Source organism: Tursiops truncatus, chromosome 6 (genome assembly GCF_011762595.2).
Source record: "Tursiops truncatus isolate mTurTru1 chromosome 6, mTurTru1.mat.Y, whole genome shotgun sequence".
Classification (NCBI taxonomy): Eukaryota; Metazoa; Chordata; class Mammalia; order Artiodactyla; family Delphinidae; genus Tursiops; species Tursiops truncatus.
The window spans coordinates 114617182-114637366 of NC_047039.1; the positions used below are offsets into that span (position 1 = coordinate 114617182).

The 20185-nt window shown below is 62.6% G+C and overlaps 1 protein-coding gene across 4 annotated transcripts; it reads left to right on the forward strand.

The window, feature by feature from the left end:
• The first annotated feature begins 271 nt into the window (after positions 1–271).
• Positions 272–20058, forward strand: RABL6 (RAB, member RAS oncogene family like 6). 4 transcript variants are annotated; one of them, XR_012332777.1, is made up of 16 exons: positions 272–646; positions 6583–6717; positions 7940–7987; positions 10254–10306; positions 11232–11323; positions 11452–11592; positions 12123–12228; positions 13701–13804; positions 15896–16215; positions 16389–16539; positions 17187–17240; positions 17425–17637; positions 17719–17941; positions 18298–18469; positions 18708–19306; positions 19402–19494. XR_012332777.1 is itself a non-coding variant. In XM_033859114.2 (16 exons), the coding sequence occupies exons 1-16, from the start codon at positions 517–519 to the stop codon at positions 19591–19593; spliced, it is 2193 nt and encodes a 730-aa protein (XP_033715005.1). In that variant the 5' UTR covers positions 275–516; the 3' UTR covers positions 19594–20058. The 4 variants fall into 4 exon arrangements, 3 of the variants coding, with proteins under 3 accessions (XP_033715005.1, XP_033715006.1, XP_073662948.1); XM_033859114.2 differs by having other exon boundaries at positions 275–646; positions 19248–19306; positions 19402–20058; XM_033859115.2 differs by lacking the exon at positions 17187–17240 and having other exon boundaries at positions 276–646; positions 19248–19306; positions 19402–20058.
• The last annotated feature ends 127 nt before the right edge of the window (positions 20059–20185 follow it).

Genomic DNA, 20185 nt, shown 5'->3' on the forward strand with positions numbered 1-20185 from the left:
GTGGATCTGGGCCCGAGGGTGCAGGGGTAAGAGTGAGTAGGGGGTCCGGGCGGGGATGCGGACGGGGGTCTGAGCTGAGCTGAAACCCTGGGGGCAGTTCGTAAGGCGGGACTGCGGAGTCCAACGCCCCGCACCTAAACCGCCCGGCTCAAGAGCGCACCTCCGCGCGCCACCCGCCCGTGGCCCTCGCGGCGCCCCGTAGCCGCACGCCCCGCGACCGCAGCGCTCTGCGCACGCGCACCCCTCCGCGCGCCGCACTCCTGTGGCCCTCGCGGAGCCCCGTAGCCGCGCGCCCCGCCGAGCCGGCGCCAAGATGGCGGCGCTGACGAGTACAGAGCGGCCGCGCCGGGGTCCGCGGGGGACGAAGCTGATCCTCCGCGGCTGAGCCCCTGAGCCGCCCTCGAGGCAGGCGCCCAGTCGCCGGGGCCCGGGACATGGTGCGATCCGCGCCGCGCAGCCGCCGCCGCTGCCGCTGAACTCGGGAGCCGCGCCGGGCTCGGACGTGGGAGCGGGAAGATGTTTTCCGCGCTCAAGAAGCTGGTGGGGTCGGAGCAGGCTCCGGGCCGCGACAAGAACATCCCGGCTGGGCTGCAGTCCATGAACCAGGCGCTGCAGAGGCGCTTCGCCAAGGGGGTGCAGTACAACAGTGAGTGTAGCCCGGCGTGGGGTTCCTGCGGGGGCACGTGGAAAGTGGGGGCACGGGTGCAGCGGGCGCCGTCCCGCGGGGTCCGCAGGCCCCAGCCGCGCCGTCCAGGACTTGTGGTAACCGGGGCGGGCCTCGCCCGGGAAGCGCTGGGGGACCCGTCGCGCTCCGAGGGCCTCGCCGTCTGTGTGCAGGTGAGCTGAGCCCTTACCTGTGCCGGGCACGTTGCGGGTGCCCCAGGGGCGTTCCCTTGGGGTTGGGAGGTGATGCGGGCCGGAGAGGAGGTCCTAGAGGACCCCAGGGCCAGAAGGTGGACTCCTCGGCCCGCGGCGCTCCCCTCTGACCTGTGGGTCATTCCCGAGGAATGCTGGCACGGTGGGACATTCGAGTGAAATTGGTCTAGGCGGTTCCTGGTGCGTCTGCGGTACCCTCATTGGCCCAGGTGACCTCGTCTAAGAGGGATTCTTACATAACGTGGGGAGAGTCTGTGGTGTATGACGCTTCTTAAAGTGGGTGGTGGAGCTCTCCATCCATGAACCGTGGGGTCACCCGCAAGAGAAGAGAGCGGAGGACTCCGCCGGCTTCGGTAGTTTGAGCTATGGGATTTTTCTTTGTAGACTTCGAACCCCGTTTGAAGACGGAATGTCAGCTACACCGCACGTTCTTGCCCCCCCCCCTTTTTTTAAAAAAGAAGCATTTGTAAGGGATATATTTAGAAAAGCTCCAGAAGGCACAGGCTCTTACTCTCTTACTTGTTATTGTAGAGATTTCTTTTCTCCTACGGGAAAGAGGAGTTATTTACCAGATGCCCTGAAAGCCCAGGTCGTTTCCAGTCCTCAGTTATAAATTATGTAAATTGTGTAGCTCCTAGAGGCTGACTGTCCTCTTGACCTCTTTAAAGTTTTTCCATCTTGCTGGCTTTTTGCTAGCGGTATTTAAAGATTTTTTAATGTTGTTCTCTGCTTTTAAATTGTTTTCCTTTTTAAGTATTTCTATATATTGCTACAAGATACTGGACATTCCTCCCTTTGCTACTTTCAGGGGAGCCTTTCAGTCTCTGTGATGACCCAGATTTTGGTAACAATGTACCATATTAAGAAACTGATTGGAAAGACTTTGGGTTTAAAAGAGGGATCGTTTTGCATGTATTTTACCCAATTTTGTGTGTATTTCTCTCACATTCCAAGAAGAGGGTAATAGTAAGTCAAAATACTCATTTACACAAGTCTTTACAATCCACCTTTGGTTCCCTTATTTAATTTTACTATTTACGGTATTATTTTTTAAAACTTAATCTTAGTCCTTTGGAAACTGGACCTGAAAAATGTTCACCTTTGGAAAAGCACTCCCTGGTGGGCACACCCCCTGGTCCTGGGTGGGCGGGAGTAAAAAGTAGAAAGGATGGGGCTTCCCTGGTGGCGCAGTGGTTGAGAGTCCGCCTGCCGATGCAGAGGACACGGGTTCGTGCCCTGGTCCGGGAAGATCCCACATGCCGCGGAGCGTCTGGGCCCGTGAGCCATGGCCGCTGAGCCTGCGCGTCCGGAGCCTGTGCTCCGCAACAGGAGAGGCCACAACAGTGAGAGGCCCGAGTACCGCAAAAAAAAAAAAAAAAAAAGTAGAAAGGACATTGGAGTCCTTCCAGAGAAGAGACCCGCCTCAGGAAGTTGGGGAGAGGGGGGGCAGATTCTGATCTGGAACAAAATGAACGAAAGGTGGTGCAGTTGAGAGAAACGGGGTGCTGTGCCCACAGGACATTTCAGGGTGATGCTGCCCCTGTAGTTGGCTAATACTGCAATTTTGAAACTTTAAAATTTTTTTATTAGTCAGTAGAATAGAACATTTCTAATATTTATTTCCCAAAACATCTTACTTAGGAGAGCAAACCAGCAATACGATAGTTATAGACTCAGGACTTTTATGGGTAAGAATTGATGATTGTCTCTTACAGAACCTTGTCCTCCTGGGGCAGACAAGTCGTTTTCTTTTAAATTGCTATGACGATGAGAAGTGACACCCATGCAGAGTCCCAGCATACACATCCCGTTTAGAATCAAAACCCAAATGAGACATTGGACGTTGTCCATGGTTTGGAAGTCATTCGCGTGTTAAGTGGAAGGATGCTACCTGTGTTGGTCTGCTCTTTCTACCCGTGTTGGGTCCAGTGAGGAGGCCCGGTCTTGTGCGTTTCGTCCAGAGTGCCCTTGCTCCAGGCTGCATTCCTTACTGAGAAGGCCTCCAGACGCTGGGACAGCCAGAGTCCTGGCCAGTCGGATTTCAGTGCTAGCACTTAAAATGGAGTTAAACACCTCCTTGCCAAGAAACCTTTGAAAGGCTGGTTTCTGGGTAAGAGAGCTTTTTCTCTCGGAAATAAACAGCTGTGTTTGGCAAACTATTTGACCTGCCCCAGCAGGGCCGATTTGCAAATTCCCGAGCCTTTGCTGCCCGTGATCTGCCACGTTTTCATTTATAGGTTTTCCTTCCCTAGCGTTCATTTACTTAGCAAATATTTACTGAGCGTAGATCAGTGAAAACCCAGACGGCAGTCTCTGCCTTGTGGAGCTTCCATTCTAGTGGGGGTGGAAAGGCAGACTGTGGGCACTAAGCATGATGAGGTGGTAACCACATCACCCATCTGAAGGGTGGAGGAATGGAGCAGGGTGGGGGCTGGGGTTGGGACTTTACGTAGAAGGTCAGAGCGGGCCTCGTGGAGAAGGGCCGAGGGGTCACAGCGGAGCGAGATCAGGAGAGAAGCACGGGGGGGCCAAGCCGCAGAAGTGCGGCCCTCACACCGTCCTGGGGCCTCTGTGAACGGGACACCTCAGAGGGCTCTGAGCAGAGGAGCCGCTGCTGCGGTGGGGGTGAGGGGCTGCCCAGGAGGAGGTGGCCAGCTGGGCGTGTGTCTAGTGACCCCTGCTGGTGGTACGGAGAAAGGGCATCGCTGGATTTCAGTTGTGCCTCCTGCAGAGTGATTGATTGCATCATTTACATCCAAGATAAAGCACTTTTTTTATTGTATGAAAACACAAAAAGGAGATTCCCGATCTTGCAGGAAACGTGTGGCAGTGTGAGTGAATTACTGTTGAATCGGAGTAGAAGAGATTCTTGGGTCTTCTGCGTTGTAGCTTTACTTAGAATAAAAGAAAAGACGTAGAATAGAGAGAGAGTTGTTCTGTTTAGTAAAACGCCTGGCGTAAAGCGCCACGTGCTTCCTAAGTAAGGGCTCCTCGTCGCTTCTTGGGAGAATCTTAATTACAGGTTTTTCAGTGGATCGCTTATTTACCTTATCCGAGCCAGTGTCCAAGGTTCTGAGATTGATTGGACTTTTTAATTTAAAAGTAGAGGCCAATTCCTTTTTTTAATGGATGAAAGCAGGTCATTTTATTTATTTCTGACGTTGTACGGTTTCTTCTAATTAACTTTTTTGAAGAGTAAATTTCAAATTTTAAAAGGATTTCAGTTGAAGAGAGAGAAAATTAAGACTTTTCATTCTCAAAACAGAATAGAAAACAAATATCAATACATGTTAAAATTGATAAAGATATAAAAGAAGGAAGCAGTTCTAAGATTATATCAAGACTCTGGACAGACAAGCCGTGTTTGAAAAAAGAACCAAAGAGACCCTGCAGAAATGAAAGAGCACGGTCACGCAAACAAAAGGCCGGCAGGTGGGCGAAGCAGCGTAATAGCTGAAGGTGGAGTTGGCACCTGGCAGGGGGATGCGGGCCCAGAACTGAGCGATGCCCACACACACGTGATCTGAGTCTCAGAAGGAAAGAATAGCAGGGGTGGAGAAGAGGTAGTTACTGCAGAAATGCAGGCTAGGACTTCCCGGAGTTCCCGGAGTACGTGAAACTCCAAGAAACCCAAGGCCAGGGCTTTCAGACTCCCAGAGTTGGACACATCATGGGAATTTCAGGACAGCAAAGTCAAAGAGGAGAATTGTAGAAGCGACCAGTGCAAGCAGAGGGACAGCCAAGAGCCTGACAACACGCCGACAGTGATGGTGTGGAGACGTTCCTGTGGGGAAATCCTGGTCGGCCTAGAAATCTACGCCAAGTGAGTGAGTGCGATTAAGCCCCTCTCCGATCTCAGCTGGACAGTTTCTGTGCGAAGGTTCCTGCTGAAATAAGTCCCGGAGGAGGTACTCCAGACAGATGGAGAGGGAGCTCGGGAGATGGAGGAGGTTTGCAAGGCACAGGTCAGCACGGAAATGGGTGAGCAAGCATCGTGACTACCGTGGGGAACGCAGGAGGAGGAGCCAGACGCTAGCAATCAGCGTGTAACCCACGATGGCGCTGGCCAGAGTGTGTTTAAGTGGGAGCCGAGGACACGTGTTAACTTCAGGCTTCACTGCAGCAGAGGTGTGTGTTAAAGATTTAAGAAAGGAAATAGATCTCAAACCCTCCAAATAAATACCAGGCAAAAGGGGAATTAAAAAAACCCTCGTCCAACATGAAAGAGGCAGAAAAGAGGGGAGGGAGCCCCGGCAGTGACCGGAAATGATCGCACGTGGCGGAGGGAGTTACCCGCCGCTGTTGGCAACCAGGGAATGTGAACAGGCAGACGCACCAGTGAAAGAGAGACTGCGATTTGATTTCTTTCCGGCTGTGTGATGTGTAAGAGACACATCCAACACACGATGGCATAGAAAGGTTGAAAGCAGGGTCGTGGAACCACGCGGTGGGTCAGTATCAGCCGCGAGGAAGCCGCACCCGTGGGGTCCTCGTGCCGGAGCTGTGGGGACTCACGCTGGGCGCAGGTCAGACAGCCGGCCGGGCGAGAGCAAGACTCAGTGAAGAGCAGGCGTCTGCGCCCAGCCCCGCTCACACCAAGGAGCCTTCCTAAAACCGACCGTCCGAGCAGACCCCGAGGGTACGTGCCATGGAAACCACGTTCTGGGGCCACAGTGAGCCAGACTGGATGGGAATAACGAAAAGGACAACTTTCCGGGGGAACTTAGAAATATTTCTCAGTAATTTATGGGTCAGAGGAGTATGTGTAATGCAGTGATAATGAACAGCCCACACACTTGTGCTGGTCGACCCGAGAGTACGGTGTGAAACCCAGGAGAAGAACAGGAGAAACCTCAAGAAAGAAAGAAAGTAAACGACAAAAACGCAGGAGCAAGTGCTTTCTAAGAAGGGTCAGTGGAGGCGTCCAGCAAAACACACAGGGTGTGTGTGCGTGACTGGTCAAGTAGACGAGCCTCTGGGAAGGTTAATTAAAAAGACAAAACAAATATCAGGGAGGATGAAGAGTACGCAGCAGCAACCACGAAGTCTAGAACATAAGATGTCACGGACGACTTTGTGCCAGACATTGAAAACTTAGAAGACGGCGCCCTACAGGACGACCGGGTGAGAAACACGGAGTCCACGCCGGCCCTGCCCGGTGCCCGGTGCCAGTGGGGGAGACGCTGCCCCCAGCCCTCCACGTGCACACGCTCCTAAACACCGGCTGAGCAAGCAGAGTAGAATCCAGGTTTCCTGTTGTCATCCAGATGTGGTCTTGAGGAGCCCTGCGTCCTGCAGAATCCTGCCCCGAAGATGCCAGGGCTCTGGGAAAGGAGGGTGAGAGCGGACGTGGGAACCGTGGGGCCTGCAGAGGTGAGCACAGCCTGCCCCAACCTGCCCCACGGGCACCCAGCTCTGGAGCACTGCGTTCCCGAGTGCAGAGTCCCGAGGTCGACCACCTGCCCCGGAGGAAGTCCGTCGGGGGCCTGGGGGAGAGCAGGGCTGCCGGTGCCCCGAGGGAGCGAGCGTGTGCCCACGGCCTCGTCCCTCCGGGGGCTCCCGGCCAGCCCACCTCACCCAGCTCTCCTGGCTCGCCAGCCACACTGGCCACGTCTGTGCACGAGAAGCCATGCGTGGACCCGCTCGGGGGATGAAAGTTTGCCTTTTGCCTTGACTGTCTGCCTCATCTGTGCTTTCTCCCCGCAGTGAAGATCGTGATCCGAGGGGACAGGAACACGGGCAAGACAGCCCTGTGGCACCGGCTGCAGGGCAAGAAGTTCGTGGAGGAGTACATCCCCACGCAGGAGATCCAGGTCACCAGCATCCACTGGAGCTACAAAAGTGAGGCGGGGGGGGGGGGGGGGGGGGGCGGGGCCTGCAGGGTAGGGCCTTCCTCCCGTCGCCCGCCCCCAGCCTGGGGTCGTCCCAGGAACACCGCACACGCGTGAACTCGGGGGCTCATCAGAGCCGCTTTGGGGTGGCCCTGAAGTCCCCTGTCCTGTGGGAGACTCGGTCCACCTCCCAGGGGCAGAGCCTCCGGGCAGGGAGCATCCCGGCCACAGCGCGTGCTGGGCCGCGGCAGACAGAGGCCCCTTGGGCCTTGGAGCCCGGCTCTCGGCGGCAGTTGTGAGGTGCCGTCCCCACGGGGTCCTGGGAGGGCGTTTGTTGGCGAGGCTGCCTGATGGGCAGAACACACCTGGCGGCCACCCGGCCGGAGGCAGAACGGCAGCACCTCCACTCCGTGCCTGGGGACAGCGGCCACGGGGCGCCCTGCTGGGAGGGAGAGAATCCACTCTGCGTGCCCAGGAGCCAGAAAGCAAAAGCCCTTTGAGCCATTTTAAACATTCCTTTCCGTTGAAAAAAAAAATCCAGCGGGCCAACAGCAGGGCACACGGGCCTTTGTAGACGTTCCGGCTCGCTCCTAGGGACGGCCAGGCCGCGACGCAGGACAGCTGTGTGCATTCGTGCTGCCCTGCCCACCAGCTGCACAGGGAAGCCTCCCCCCCAGGGCACCCCTTCCCGGTCTGGGTGAAGTTGGCGGGGACAGCGCACTTCTTGTGCCCTGCAGCTCGGTGGCAGGAGCCCGGCAGGTGCCCGGCAGTTCCCCGCCTCTCCCTTTTCCCCACGGAATCCCTGGGGTGGTGGGTGGACCCGCTGACGGCCCGGGCACGTGCACAGGCCCTGACGCCAGACTGGCCCATCCCAGAGCCTGCTGCCCTGGCCCCCCGCAAGCAGCGGAGCAGAGGCTTCTGCCAAGGAGCAGGGCACTGGGCCTTCCCGCAGAAGCCGGGGGCCAGCGGGGGCTAGCGGGGGCTGGGTTCAGGCTGGGGGCGAGCCTGCCCCAAGGACCCTTCGGGATACGGGGTCGTGTCAGCGGAGGAGGTGTCCAGATTGCTCCCTGCCTTCCAGGGAGGGGGTGTCCTGGGCACAGCACCCGCCAGCCTGGGCGGGAGCAGGGGCCCTTGGGGAGGCACCGAGCGGGGACAGTGACATCCGCGCGGCCCATCTGTGAAACCGGCAGTTCACACTGGTTGCTCATCTTACTGTTTCCCCCCTATTCTAGCCACTGACGATATCGTGAAAGTTGAAGTCTGGGATGTGGTTGACAAAGGTAAGTCAGATCCTTGTACGAGTGTGCTTTTCTCTTTCAAGCTTTGCTTGTGCTGTGGAGGAGAACAGCTGTCCTCTCTCCCTCGCTGGCGGCCCCTCCTCTGCCGCCTCCTGGCGCCTCGTTCCCTTGACTCTGGTTCCTGGGCACAGGGGCCATCGGAGGCCTGGCTCTGCTGAGCGTGCCGTCGGGCTCCGGGTGTGTGGTCCAGGATGGAGCGCCCGGTGCTGACCAGTCGGGGCACCGTGGTCTTTGCTCTTGAAACACCTGTTCCAGCCACTTGAGCTGAGCACGTGGCCATGGAGGGTAGACAGGACCACACCCAGAGGCTCTGTGGGGCTGTTCAGGGAGCCCTTCCTGCAGCACCATGGGTGTGGCAGCCCACTTGTTCCTGCCCCTGGGCCCAGGGCCAAGGGTCCTTGGCTTCTGAGGTGGCTTGAGCTTTCGGGGACCCCAGCACGCACACAGACCCCAAACGGCCGTGCCTGTGTGCAGCAGGCGGGCCGGGGTGGGGGCGTGGCACGTTCGCCGCCAGCGTCTCATCCCATTCATCTCCTCCTCGCACACAGGCCACAGGCCCCTCCTGTGTGATGCTCGTGTTCCTTCCTGGGGCCAGTGCCCTGTGCACACCGTGGTCTGGCCTCGCAGGTTTGACCTCCGACCCCCAGGCCCGGCCTCGGACCCCGCAGGCCTGCTATAGCTCCTCCCGTCCTTCAGGGACAAAGGGACGTTGTCTTCTACGAGCTTGTGATTTCTGGTGCAGGACACGCACTCTCTCCTACACCACGTTCTTTGGAGGTGGGTTTGGGTCCCGAGGACCCATCGAGCCAGGTGAGGACGCTGCTGCCCTGAGCCCGAGCGCCATGCTGGGGCTACTGCCCCCAGGATGCCTTAAACCCCACAGGGCCTGGAGGGGCCTCGTGCTCCAGAGCGTGCTTGCACTGTGTCCTGTGTGCGTGTGGCCGGGTAGCACTAGGAAGCAGCCCCTTGCAGTCCAGCCGCCATCCCAGATGTGAGGGGGAGCCGTCGCTCGGGCCAGGCTGCCCTCCGTGCCCCGGCACATCCCGCACCCCTGCCCCGCGTGCCTGGCTCCGACTCCCTGGGTCTGCACTCATTCGGGACGGGATGCACATGTCCAGAATGGGCTCTGTCTTTGCTGACGGGACCCCTTCCATCAGCAGCATGTCGTGTCTTCAGTGGGGGGAACGGCCTCATGGTACAGAGGCAGGCACTGCCCTGTTCTGGGAACCTCCGAGCACCCCACTTCCCGCCCATGGAAGGGCAGTGATGGGCTGGCCACAGTTCCCTGGGTGGCTGTTCACCACAGAGCTCCTTGCGGCGTGGAGAGGAGGCTTGCTCGTGTGCTGGCGGCCAGGGGCAGGGGCAGCATTCCGTATGAGCGTCCAGCATCCCCACGGCTCCGTCATCTGGTGTCATCTGCAGAGTGGGGAGGAAACGTGCCTTCTCTACCACCCTGACTGGTCCCCTGTTGGACACGGTCCGAGGCTCGTCCACAGCAGCAAAGGGCATCGAGTTGGAGGGGGGTGGCAGCGGCTGAGAAATGGTGCCCCTCGTGGCGGGCGTGGGCGCGGCGTAACTCTGGCTGCCCGGCCCTCCTCCCAGGAGCACCGGCCCAGGTTCCGCTCTGCTCGCAGCTGGGTGGTGGTGGCACGTCCTGGGCTTTGGCCACACCTGTCGGCAGTCGTGGTGCTCGGGCCTCGACCCCATGGCCCCAGGCATCCACTGGGAGGGCGCGAGGTGGCCAGCGTCTGTTGAGCTGGGGCACCTCCAGAGACGGGACCAGAGGGTGGTGAGAGGTTCTGGGAGAGGCTGTGGAAGAGGCAGAGGGCGGCCTTCTAATAAACGAACCCCGGCTTGTTGGTTTCACCTAGCCCGCTGCTCTGAGACTGAGGGCCCCAGGACCCTAGGGTGACGAGTGGTCCTTTCTCCTCTGTCAGAAATGTCTGAGATGGAGGGAAGGGAGGCTGGGCATGGGAGCTCTTACTGCTCAGGTGGTTCCACGGCTTCCTGGCCCCAAGCCCAGCTTGTCCACCCTCAGCACCGGCTCAGGGAGCCTCCGTGGGCTCCCTGGGGTCCTGGCCATGTCCTGCCCTAGGGTCCCGGCGGCTCCAACCCCAGCCCGTAAGGCACCTACTGGAGGCGGGGGCAGGGGCATGGGGGGCAGTGGGACACAAGGAGGGGCTGCTACCCCCTCAGGCCATCCTTGGGCCCAGCATTTCCACCCCGTGACTTTGTGTCTTTTCTTAAGGAAAATGCAAGAAGCGAGGCGATGCCTTGAAGATGGAGAATGAGCCCCAGGAGGTGAGCTGCGTCTGTTCCCACGTGGCCCACTCTTTCGGGTGGGGGGTTGTGAGCAGGCATCTGTTCTTCAGACCCCTCTGCCTCCCGCCTGGCCTGGCCCTCCTGAGGACTCCATCTGTGCTGGTGGACTCAGTGGCCACTCTCGTGCTGCCCTTGGTCGCGTTGGGGTGGCTGGGGTCACCTGAGCTGCTGCTCTGTGTCAGGGATGCCCGCCAGACCCTACTCGGAGTTGGGGTGACCTGAGAGGTATTTAGGTGAAGTGGCCAAATTTTATATCCGTGTTACAAAGGCCTCAGCCAATAAAAGCATAGGCACACCTTCAGGTGTGGCCCCAGGCACACGTGGGCATGAGTGTGGCTCCGGGAGGCTCTCACCACGGCCGCCACCTCGACACAAAGAATTCAGGGGCCAGCTGCAAAGCTTTCCGACGGCTTCCAAGGGCCCTTCTCTCCGGGTCCTCCCGTCCGTAGACGGCCTCCTGACGGCGGGCAGCCTTTAGGGTTCCCTTTTAGGACAGGAAGATCCAGTGACCGCCTGGCCCAGGTCTGTGTGGTCTTTGTGGGCATGCTGCCACCGCCCCAGCACTGCAGCCCCCCTGGTGTGTGTGCCCTGGACGGTTCTCCGGGGCGTCGCCAGCGCTGCGGCGCATTTCTTCTGCTCCGTTGTCCCAGAGCGGAGCGTCTGTGAGCCCCAAGGTCGGGACACCGCCGCCGGCCACTGCGGGAGACCCTCAGCTGAGGGCAGGCACGGTGTGGCCTCCACCCCAGATAACCTTGCGTCTATGTTTCTTTTTCGCAAAATGAAAATAGCCATTGTCTTTTCAGTTGTAAAAGTCCTGTTCAGCCTTTCCCAGGAGCTGGCGGGTGCTCGCCTGTGGGACCTGGCCTGGGGCACCGTCTCTGAGGCCCGATTCCCCCATCCCTAGGCAGAGTCCGAGATGGCCCTGGATGCCGAGTTCCTGGACGTGTACAAGAACTGCAACGGGGTGGTCATGATGTTCGACATCACCAAGCAGTGGTGAGGGCGCTGGCCCACTCAGTGCTTCTTGAGGGCTGGCCGTGGGCGGTGTGCATGCTGGCCATTCAGCCACGCTGTTCCCGGGGGCGGAAGCTAAGGCGGGTCTCTCCCCACATGCGCCTCCCAAGGACCTTCAACTACATTCTCCGGGAGCTTCCCAAAGTGCCGACGCACGTGCCTGTGTGCGTGCTGGGGAACTACCGCGACATGGGCGAGCACCGCGTCATCCTGCCCGACGACGCGCGAGACTTCATCGACAACCTGGACAGGTGGGTGCCAGCTCGCAGGCGCGGCTGCTGCGGTCGGGCTGTCCGCCTGGGACGCTCCTGCTTGCGCCCTCCTCTGCCTCGAGCCCTGGCCGCCCACCCAGCTGCACAGCCCCGGGTCCCCAGGTGCGCCAGCTCCCCCGGCTTCCCTGCCCCGCCTGGCCCGCACCCTGCCCCTCCGGGATGCGGACGCAGACCTGGAGGGCGGGGTGTGGGTGGGCACCTGGCTTCCTGGCACCGAGCAGCCCCAGGTGCCAGGTGGGGGCGGCCTCCCTCCCTCTCTGAGGCCGGGGCCGGGCACTGGGGATGGTGCCTCGAGGTCCTGCCGGGCAGGCAGGCAGCACCTTCCTGGTCCAGGCATCCCCTGGTGGGCGCCCGGCTAAGCAGAGCCCTCTGAACTTCAGGTCTCCGCCTGTGGACCATGAGCCCGTCACCCACAGGAGGCGACTCAGCCCTGCAAGGGGGTGCTGGGGCCAGGCCACGCTGCCCGCTGCCACCACCGTGTCTCATGTCTCCGTGCTTTTCACGAACAGGCCCCCAGGGTCTTCTTACTTCCGCTACGCCGAGTCCTCCATGAAGAACAGCTTCGGGCTCAAGTACCTGCACAGGTTCTTCAACATCCCATTCCTGCAGCTCCAGGTGAGCCCTGCCGGCAGGGTGCAGGGGGTGGGGCTTGGATCTGCCAGGGCCGCTGTGGCGCAGGGGCGGGGCCCGAGCGGGCGGGCAGCTTGGTGGTTTGGTTGGAGCGAGGCCGTCAGTTAGGATGCCGTGTGCGGATGCTGGCGGCCCCTGGATGGCCCACCCTGTCCCCTCCCCTTGCCTGGTGGTCTGGGACCTGGGCCTTTCTGGAGCCACGGACCCACCAGCTGCGGGAGAACATGGGTGTCCTTGCATGTTCTTCCCGGGAGCTGCGACCCTCTGCGCTGACCCCTGCTGGGGCCCTCGTGTGTCCGTCCTCACCGAGGAGGTGCACTCGGCCCCGGCACCCAGATCAGGACGCCTCGGATCTTCCCTGTGGCCGTGCCGCTGTGTTCCCGCTGTGGACCTGGCCCCTCTCTGGCGACAGGTGCCGGGATGGGCCCGAGAAGCCCCTGCCTCGGGCCCCTGCCTACTGTGCAGCCCTTTGCTCTTGGTGTTATTGACCTTCGTATTTGGGAACAGTTGTAGGTTTGCAGAGAGCGCAGAGGGTTCCGTGCCCCGGTTCAGTTCCCCGATTGCAGCCTCACGTTTCCACGTGTTCCCATCAAGACCACAGAACCAGGCTTTGTCGGCACCTCCCGCCGGCCCTCTGTCCTGGGCCCCACCCAGCCCACCCCACACGTGGTGGTCACTCTTCCGCGGCTGCGCTGGGCTGTGACAGTTCTTCAGACGTGCCTGGCTCAGGGTCTGTCTGACCTCAGATGGGTGATGGGCTTTTGTGCGCGAGACCCCAGAGGTGACTGCCCTGCTCATCACATGGCGGGGACACGTGTCACCCATGCGGCTTGTCACTGGGACGTTGACCCGTGGCCCTTCTCCAGAAGGATGTGGAACTTACTCGGGCGAGCGGCTCTTTCCTTTCCTCTCGCCTTCTTTTGACGGGATGAGGCCTCTGCAGGCCAGGGCGGCGGGCGTTTTCAGGGTGTCCGGACCTCGCAGACGTGCTGGCCACCCTTTCCTGGGTGTTGATCCTCGTCGCCTGAAGGAGTCCCTTTAACCTTCTGTCCAAGTAAAACGTGCACACAAATCGCAGGAAAACGCCCGCAGCGTGGGTTGGGGGGTGGCGTCGGGCAGGATGGAAGCTGGAAGCCGCTGCTGGTCCTGAGCCTGGGGCTGGCAGGAAGCGCGTGGTTTTCAGCAAGTGTTGGGGCTTCTTACACTTTGGGGTACCTTGTGTGAACAGGGCGCTGTCTCTCTGGGCGGTTCGCTCGCATCACGACCTCTGCCCCTGGAGCCCTGCAGAGCAGCCGAGGCATCGTGCCCCCCTGGGCGAGGCCGTGCGGGCTCCCGGCTCCAGGCACTCAGCTTCAGGTGGTTTTGTCCATCAAGGGCCCGCCGAGAGGGGCGCCAGGCTGAAGGGGTGGCTCACCGCAGCGACGGTCCCGGCTCAGGTGTCTGCTTCCTTTCTGTAGAGAGAGACGCTGCTGCGGCAGCTGGAGACGAACCAGCTGGACATCGATGCCACGCTGGAGGAGTTGTCCGTGCAGCAGGAGACCGAGGACCAGAACTACGACATGTATGTCGGCCGCGGCTGCCCTCAGCATTTAGACCCTGCAGGCGGGGCTCTGCGGGCAGGTGGCACGTGCACCCTGTGGGCCAGGCCTCCCTCTGAGCTCGGGTGTGCGCTCAGCGGGCCCGCAGCCTGAGTGCCACCCACCCGGGTAGATCTGTCCGCGTGGAGGTGTGTTGCTCAAAGAAATGGAGTCATTTCAGCTTTGAATGTGGTCCAGGCCCCATGGGAAGGGGGTGAGGGTGGCTCTCTCCACGCTGTCAGGCCTCGGCTCTTCTTGGGAAGCAGATACCGGGCTCCTGCTGGCCCTGAGGATGTGAGGTTGGACACCCCAGGGCCCTGCCGCCCCCGCCCACTGGGCACTTCGGGCCCGGCCTGCTTTAACCGGGTGTGATGGGCACGCAGCGTGGCCGGCACTTCACGGAGGTGCTTCTGCAGCTGCTGCCCTCAGACAGCTGCGTGCCTTGCGGGGGTGGAGGGAACACGGCGTGCGGGCCCGGTGCGGCTGTAGGCGCTCTAGCTGCCCGGCCCCAGCCTGCCTCTGTCCAGACCGGCCCGCCTGTCGGCCACCTGGCATGCAGAAGGGGGAGCCGCTGACCCGGCCACGTGTCCACCGCAGGCCCCAGCAAGACCGGCCATCCTGGCGTTTTCCAGCCGAGGCCCCGTCCCTGTTTTGACATAGGTTTCCGAGGTTGATGCCAGTGGAGAGAGCTCCTTGACCTTGGGAAGGCGTGTTGGGTGGGAACGAAATCTCCTGGCCCTTGATAGTGGAGGAAGGGGCGTTGTCCTGCCACTTGCAGCAGGACGGCCGAGCGGGCGGGGAGCAGCCCCCGGGCAGGCCCTCCTCTGCCCTCGCAGGGTCTTGGGGCGCCCAGAGCAGGTAGCAGGCCCGTCCGCCTTCCACAGCTCGTGGGGGAAGGCCTAACCCTGCACCACCCCTAAAAACAGCTGCTTCCTTTGTTTTGTTGAATTATCCAAATGTTGGGGCTGGGGGGTGGGGCGCAGGCTGCTGCCCCACCTGTGCTCACGGCCTGGAGCACGGGCTCTGGCTGCGGCCCAGGCAGGACCCTCGCACCTCCCAGCTGCCCCAGAGGGACTCGAGGAAGGGCCTTTGGGTCTCCCGAGAAAGATCCAGCTGCTGGTCCTGGAACAGCGAGAGGGGGGCAGCAGGAGTTATTCTGGGGGGGGGGTTCACCTGCTCCGTCTGCCAGGCTGGCCTTGCTGTGGATGCCACCCTGGGGCTGACCAGCTCCTGCAAGGTGTTCTCTGACGGAGAGCTTGGGCGCCCGGCGTCACCAAGCATAGGGTCCCTGGGGAGGTGGCATCTGGAGCCTCCCCACAGCGTCCGTCCCCAGCCAGCCCCCAGGACCAGGCCACTGGAAGAAGACGGCACCATGGGGGGGCTCGGCTGTGGTGTCCCTGTGACCTCCCCTGAGCAGCTGGGGGACCGGACGAGGTCTGGGGCGGATCCGCTCCCAGCCTGCGCCAGGACCCAGTGCCTTGCCCGTCCTTCCTCCCACCCCCCACCCCCTCACCCAAATACCAACCTAGAGGTGAGGCCGGCTGGCCCGGACACCCCAGCCCCCCGGGACCCCGGCCCACAAGCACAGGCCGGCTCTCCATTCCACACCTTATGTTTGAAAGCCCACCCCACGGGAGGAGGGCCCTGCTACAGGCCTAGGTGACACCAGGGTCCTCAGTCAGTGGGACGGTCGGGCCCAGGCTGCCCGGGTCTAGGCCCCTCCCTGTCTGGGAGGGTTGCAGCCTGTCCCTGTAGGTGGGTTCTAGAAACAGGGTCAGGGGGCATAGGGCGGGGGCACAGCAAAGCCTGCCTGTCTGCACACGCGCACCCTTCCCCTTGAGGGAAGAGACTCCCAGCCAGTGTTTGTGTTCGCACCTATCACTCCCCGCCCTGGGGGCGCTTGCAGTGTTTGCCACCAGCCTGCGCTGGGAAACCTGGAAAGGCAGGTAGGGGCTCTGAGCCTGAGAGTGGGGACACCCCGTCCCCACCAGCACAGCAGTAGCAGCCTCTGAGGAGCCTCAGAGGAGGCGGCGCGGGGAGGTGGCTTTCTCACCCCTTGCCCTGTTTGCCCCCAGCTTCCTTGAGATGATGGAGGCCCGCAGCCGTGGCCACGCGTCCCCGCTGGCCACCAACGGGCAGAGTCCATCCTCGGGCTCCCCATCTCCTGTGGTGCCTCTGAGTGCAGTGTCCACGGGGAGCTCCAGCCCCAGCACACCCCAGCCGGCTCCACAGCCGCCCCTCCAGGCCCCCTCGGCTTGCCCGGGGCCCCCCTGCCCCTCGGAGGCGCCGCCAGCCCCTGCACACCCCCTGGTCCCCGCGGCACCCCCCCGGCGCAGCATCATCTCGCGGCTGTTCGGGACCTCGCCGGCGGCCGAGGTGGCCCCTTCACCCCCAGGTAGGCCCCAGAAGCAGCCCTCGGGAGGTGGGCACAGGCATCCCAAGTGGGGCACACCCCTGCTGGGCAGGCAGCCCCACAGCCTAGCCACACAGCATCCTGCTTGTGGCCCAGCCTGGGGTGGACCCGGCTGGGCTGGGCGCTGGGCAAGAGTTGGTGCCTGCTGTCCACAGAGCCGGCCCCAGCTTCAGAGGCCCCGGCAAGAGTCCAGAACGTGGAGGACTTTGTTCCTGACGACAGTCTTGACCGCAGCTTCCTGGAGGACGTAGCCCCCCCAAGGGATGAAAAGAAAGTTGGAGCCAAGGTCCCGCAGGACAGTGACAGGTAAGCGCGGAGCCTGGAAGGCAGGCGGGTAGCTGCTGCCGTCCTCAGCCTTGGCCCTCGGCCCGTCAGGTGTGGACTCTGCTGCCTCCCTGGCACTGGGCGGGCGGAGGGGACAGGCACCCCATCTGGGCTCTGGGGACAGAAGCAGAGCTGGGCCTGAGGAGCTGCGGGAAGGGCAGCCTCACACCTGCAGGGAGGGAGCAGGGAGCCGGTGACCCGCCTGTCGGCGGCATCTTCCTCTCAGTGACTTCCTGGGGCTGATGCCACTTGAGAGCCTTGGCCGGGTGGAAGGAGGAACCCTGGGGCCAAAGAGCTGCCGTCAGCTTCTCCCGCAGCAGGTGGCCGGTCAGGGCCGCACGGGAGAGGCTCGAGGCCCGGCGCACACTCTCCCTTCCCGGTGCCGAGCCCGAGTGAGGCCCGCCGCTCCGCCTCCACCACCACCGCGTGTCCCAAAGTGCAAAATACCAGGCCGAAGCCAGCACTGTGCCCCTGCCAAGGGAGGGCCCCGGCATCACTGAGCCCCTCATCACCCTGGGCCCCACACCCCTCACCCCACCGCCCCACGGGAGGGCACCCACTTCAGGTGTCCACCCGCGGGCCCCGCCGTGGCTTCCCGTCGCACAGGGGCATCTCTGTCCTCTCCTCAGCCCACCTCACGCCTGCTCTCCTGTCGACCTCTGCCACAGCTCTGCTGCAGTGTGGTGGGTCCCCTACACGGGACAGCCCCCAAGGCCACCCTCGAAGTGTATCCCCCTTTGCTGCATCCATGCAAGGGTGGACAACCCCGCCGTCAGGGCCCTTGCCTGGCACAGAGCGGCCTGGTGATCAGGGTGGGTGCTCCGTACCCCACTTGTGACCTCTGACTGCCCTGCTTGTCCTTTGCAGTGATGGGGAGGCCCCAGGGGGGAACCCAATGGTGGCGGGTTTCCAGGACGACGTGGACCTTGAAGATAAGCCGCCTAGTAGGCCCCTGCCACCCACGGGCCCCATCCCCAGGGAGCACATCACTCTGTCCAGCGAGGAGGAAGAGGTGGCGGCAGGGCACCACGAGGCCACCGTCCTGGCCCCCCAGAAGTGCTCTGAACCAGGGACCAAACGGTATGTTGGGGGTGGGAAGGAAGGGGTGTCCCGCGGGGGAGGGCAGCCTCAGGCTCCGTGACCCTCCTGTGTGTCCTGCAGTTCCTCCACGAAGGCCTCGAGGCCACACCAGGACGCAGCTCCCAAGGCCACAGAGCCCCACTGGCCAGGCGGCACTGAGGGCTCCTCTCCGGGGCTGGAGGACGGGGGGGACAAGCAGGTGTCATCGGAGAGTGACCCCGAGGGGCCTATTGCCGCCCAGATGCTCTCCTTCGTCATGGACGACCCTGACTTTGAGAGTGACTCAGATGCTCAGCGGAGAGCGGTGAGGACCGATCTTGGCACCACGCTGCCTCCGAGTCCAGGGCGAGTGGTGGGTGGGGAGTGGCAGAAAGGCACGGGAGGCACGAGAACGCAGCAGGGGTCTCGCGGGGCGTGAGTCAGGGCAGCCTGGCTGAGCCGGGAGGGCTGCCCCGCAGGGGGCTGCGTGTGCCAGGCCCAGGCTGCCCCCGTTCTGGGGAGGATGTGGTGGGGGGCCTCGGCGTCACGGCTGCCCCGCTCGGGCTGTCGTCACTCTGGGTGAGCCCGTGGTGCGGGGCCGGCGCAGGAGCCTCCTTACGGAGTCACGTGACAGGGAACTGGGGAGGGGCTCGGCGGCCCACCTGCCCGCTCCTTCTCCAGGGTGAGTTCCCGGTGCGAGAGGACCTCTCGGACGTGACGGATGAGGAAGCCGGCCCTGTCCAGCCGCCCCCGCCCCCCAAACCCCCTGCCCCCTCCTTCAGACTGAAGAACGACTCGGATCTCTTCGGGTTGGGGCTGGAAAACACAGGCCGCAAGGAGAGCAGCGAGGAAGGTAGCTGCGGGGCGACACGCCTGCCCCTCCCTCCCCATCCAACGGTGTCGGCACTGGTGACTTGTACTGTGTCCCAGCCAGGGGCCATGTTTCTGACCCCCTTACCTGTGCCTTTGAACCTGGGGGCCCCAGAGCACAGGGGCGCAAGCAGCGAGGCCATCCCGCGGGGCCGGAAGCCCAGTTCCTTCTTTTTTCTCTGTCCTGCTTGGGGTCCGGCTGTGTTCTGACGACATCCCAGGCTTTCAGGCCAGGACCAGGCTGGAAGGATGGGCAGCTGAGGCAGCTGACCGAGTGGCCACAGGGGAGGCGTTTGGCGGCGTGGGCAGCGCTGCTGCAAGCTCTTCTGAGCCCTCAGTCCGGCCCTGCGTTGCTGAGCCCCCATGTGCTCCATGACGACCCTGGCCCGCTCCACCGCTCCCTGCCTCATCCCCAGCCTCCACCCTGGGCAGCTCGAGCCCAGCAGCGTCACCTGGGCCGGTCCTGGAACTGCCTCGTCCCCAAAGTGGGGAGGAAAGGACCTTCCTGGGCCTGTCCTGGTGCTGAAGTGTCGGCCCGTCCACAGGAGCGGCTCCTGTTGCCTTTGTAGCCAGGGCCCCACCCAGACCCAGGGCAGAGGCTTGAGGTGCTGGGTCTTCACTCTGGGCTGTGCTCACACTGGGACCCCGGCTCAGGGCCTCTGCTAGACCCGCCCACTCCCAGGCTCACAGCAGCCCGGGAGGCCCGGGGAGGGCCTGGCCTCTGGCCCACGGGGAGCTGAGGCTGCGTCTCACCCGTGCAGATAAGGAGGGCAGGCCTCCCTCGAAGGAGAAGAAGAAGAAGAAGAAGAAGGGCAGAGAGGTACACACGCTCCCGGAGCCCTCCCGGGTGCCCCTGGGCAGGGCGGGCCCAGCTCTCCCAGCCCCCGGGTGACGCTGCACGCCCCCCCCCCCCAGGAGGAAGAGAAGGCCGCGAAGAAGAAGAGCCGGCGGAAGAAGAGCAGGGACCAAGCGGAGGACAAGGGTCGGGAGGAGCGGCGGCGGCGGCGGGGCACAGAGAGGCCTGCGGTCGACGAGCTGGAGGCCTTCCTGGGGGGCGGGGCCCCGGGCGGCCACCTCCGCGGGGGCGGCGATTACGAGGAGCTCTAGGCCTGGCGCGCAGACCGCAGGGCGCTCCGCGTGTGCTGGGGGCGCTGGGCCTGCCCTGCGGGGAGGGGCAGCCGGCCCCCAGCGCTTCTCAGGGATGGGACTGAGGCCGAGGAAGCCCGTGAGGCTGTTTGCAGGGTTGGGGCAATGTTCCCGTCGCCCGCCCGGCCCCTGCTTGCCCTCGGCCCGCCGCACGCACTCACCCAGGCCCGCTGCATGCAGCGGCCTCCGCTTCAGCTGCGCCGGCTCTGCAGACGTCTGGTCCCCAGACCCTTGGGGCACCTGTGCGCAGAGGGCAGGCGACGCTGGCGCGTGTCTCGGGGCAGCTCTTTCCAGGCACGGCGACCGGCTTTGCACCCGCACCTGAGCTCGGGCGTGCGCGGGCCAAGCGGGGAGGCCCACAGCACTCGTGTTCTTTTGCTGTCCTTGCACACCACTCGGACCATAAAGCTCTCCTGTTTTACTGCGCATCTGTGTATGCTGCTGCGGGGCCCCTGCCCGGCTGGGACGGGCCCACCTGCCCCCAGCCCCCGGTCGGCGTGGGTGGGCAGGAAGGTCCTAGCACCCTACCTTCAGGCCCCGGAGCCCTTTTCCC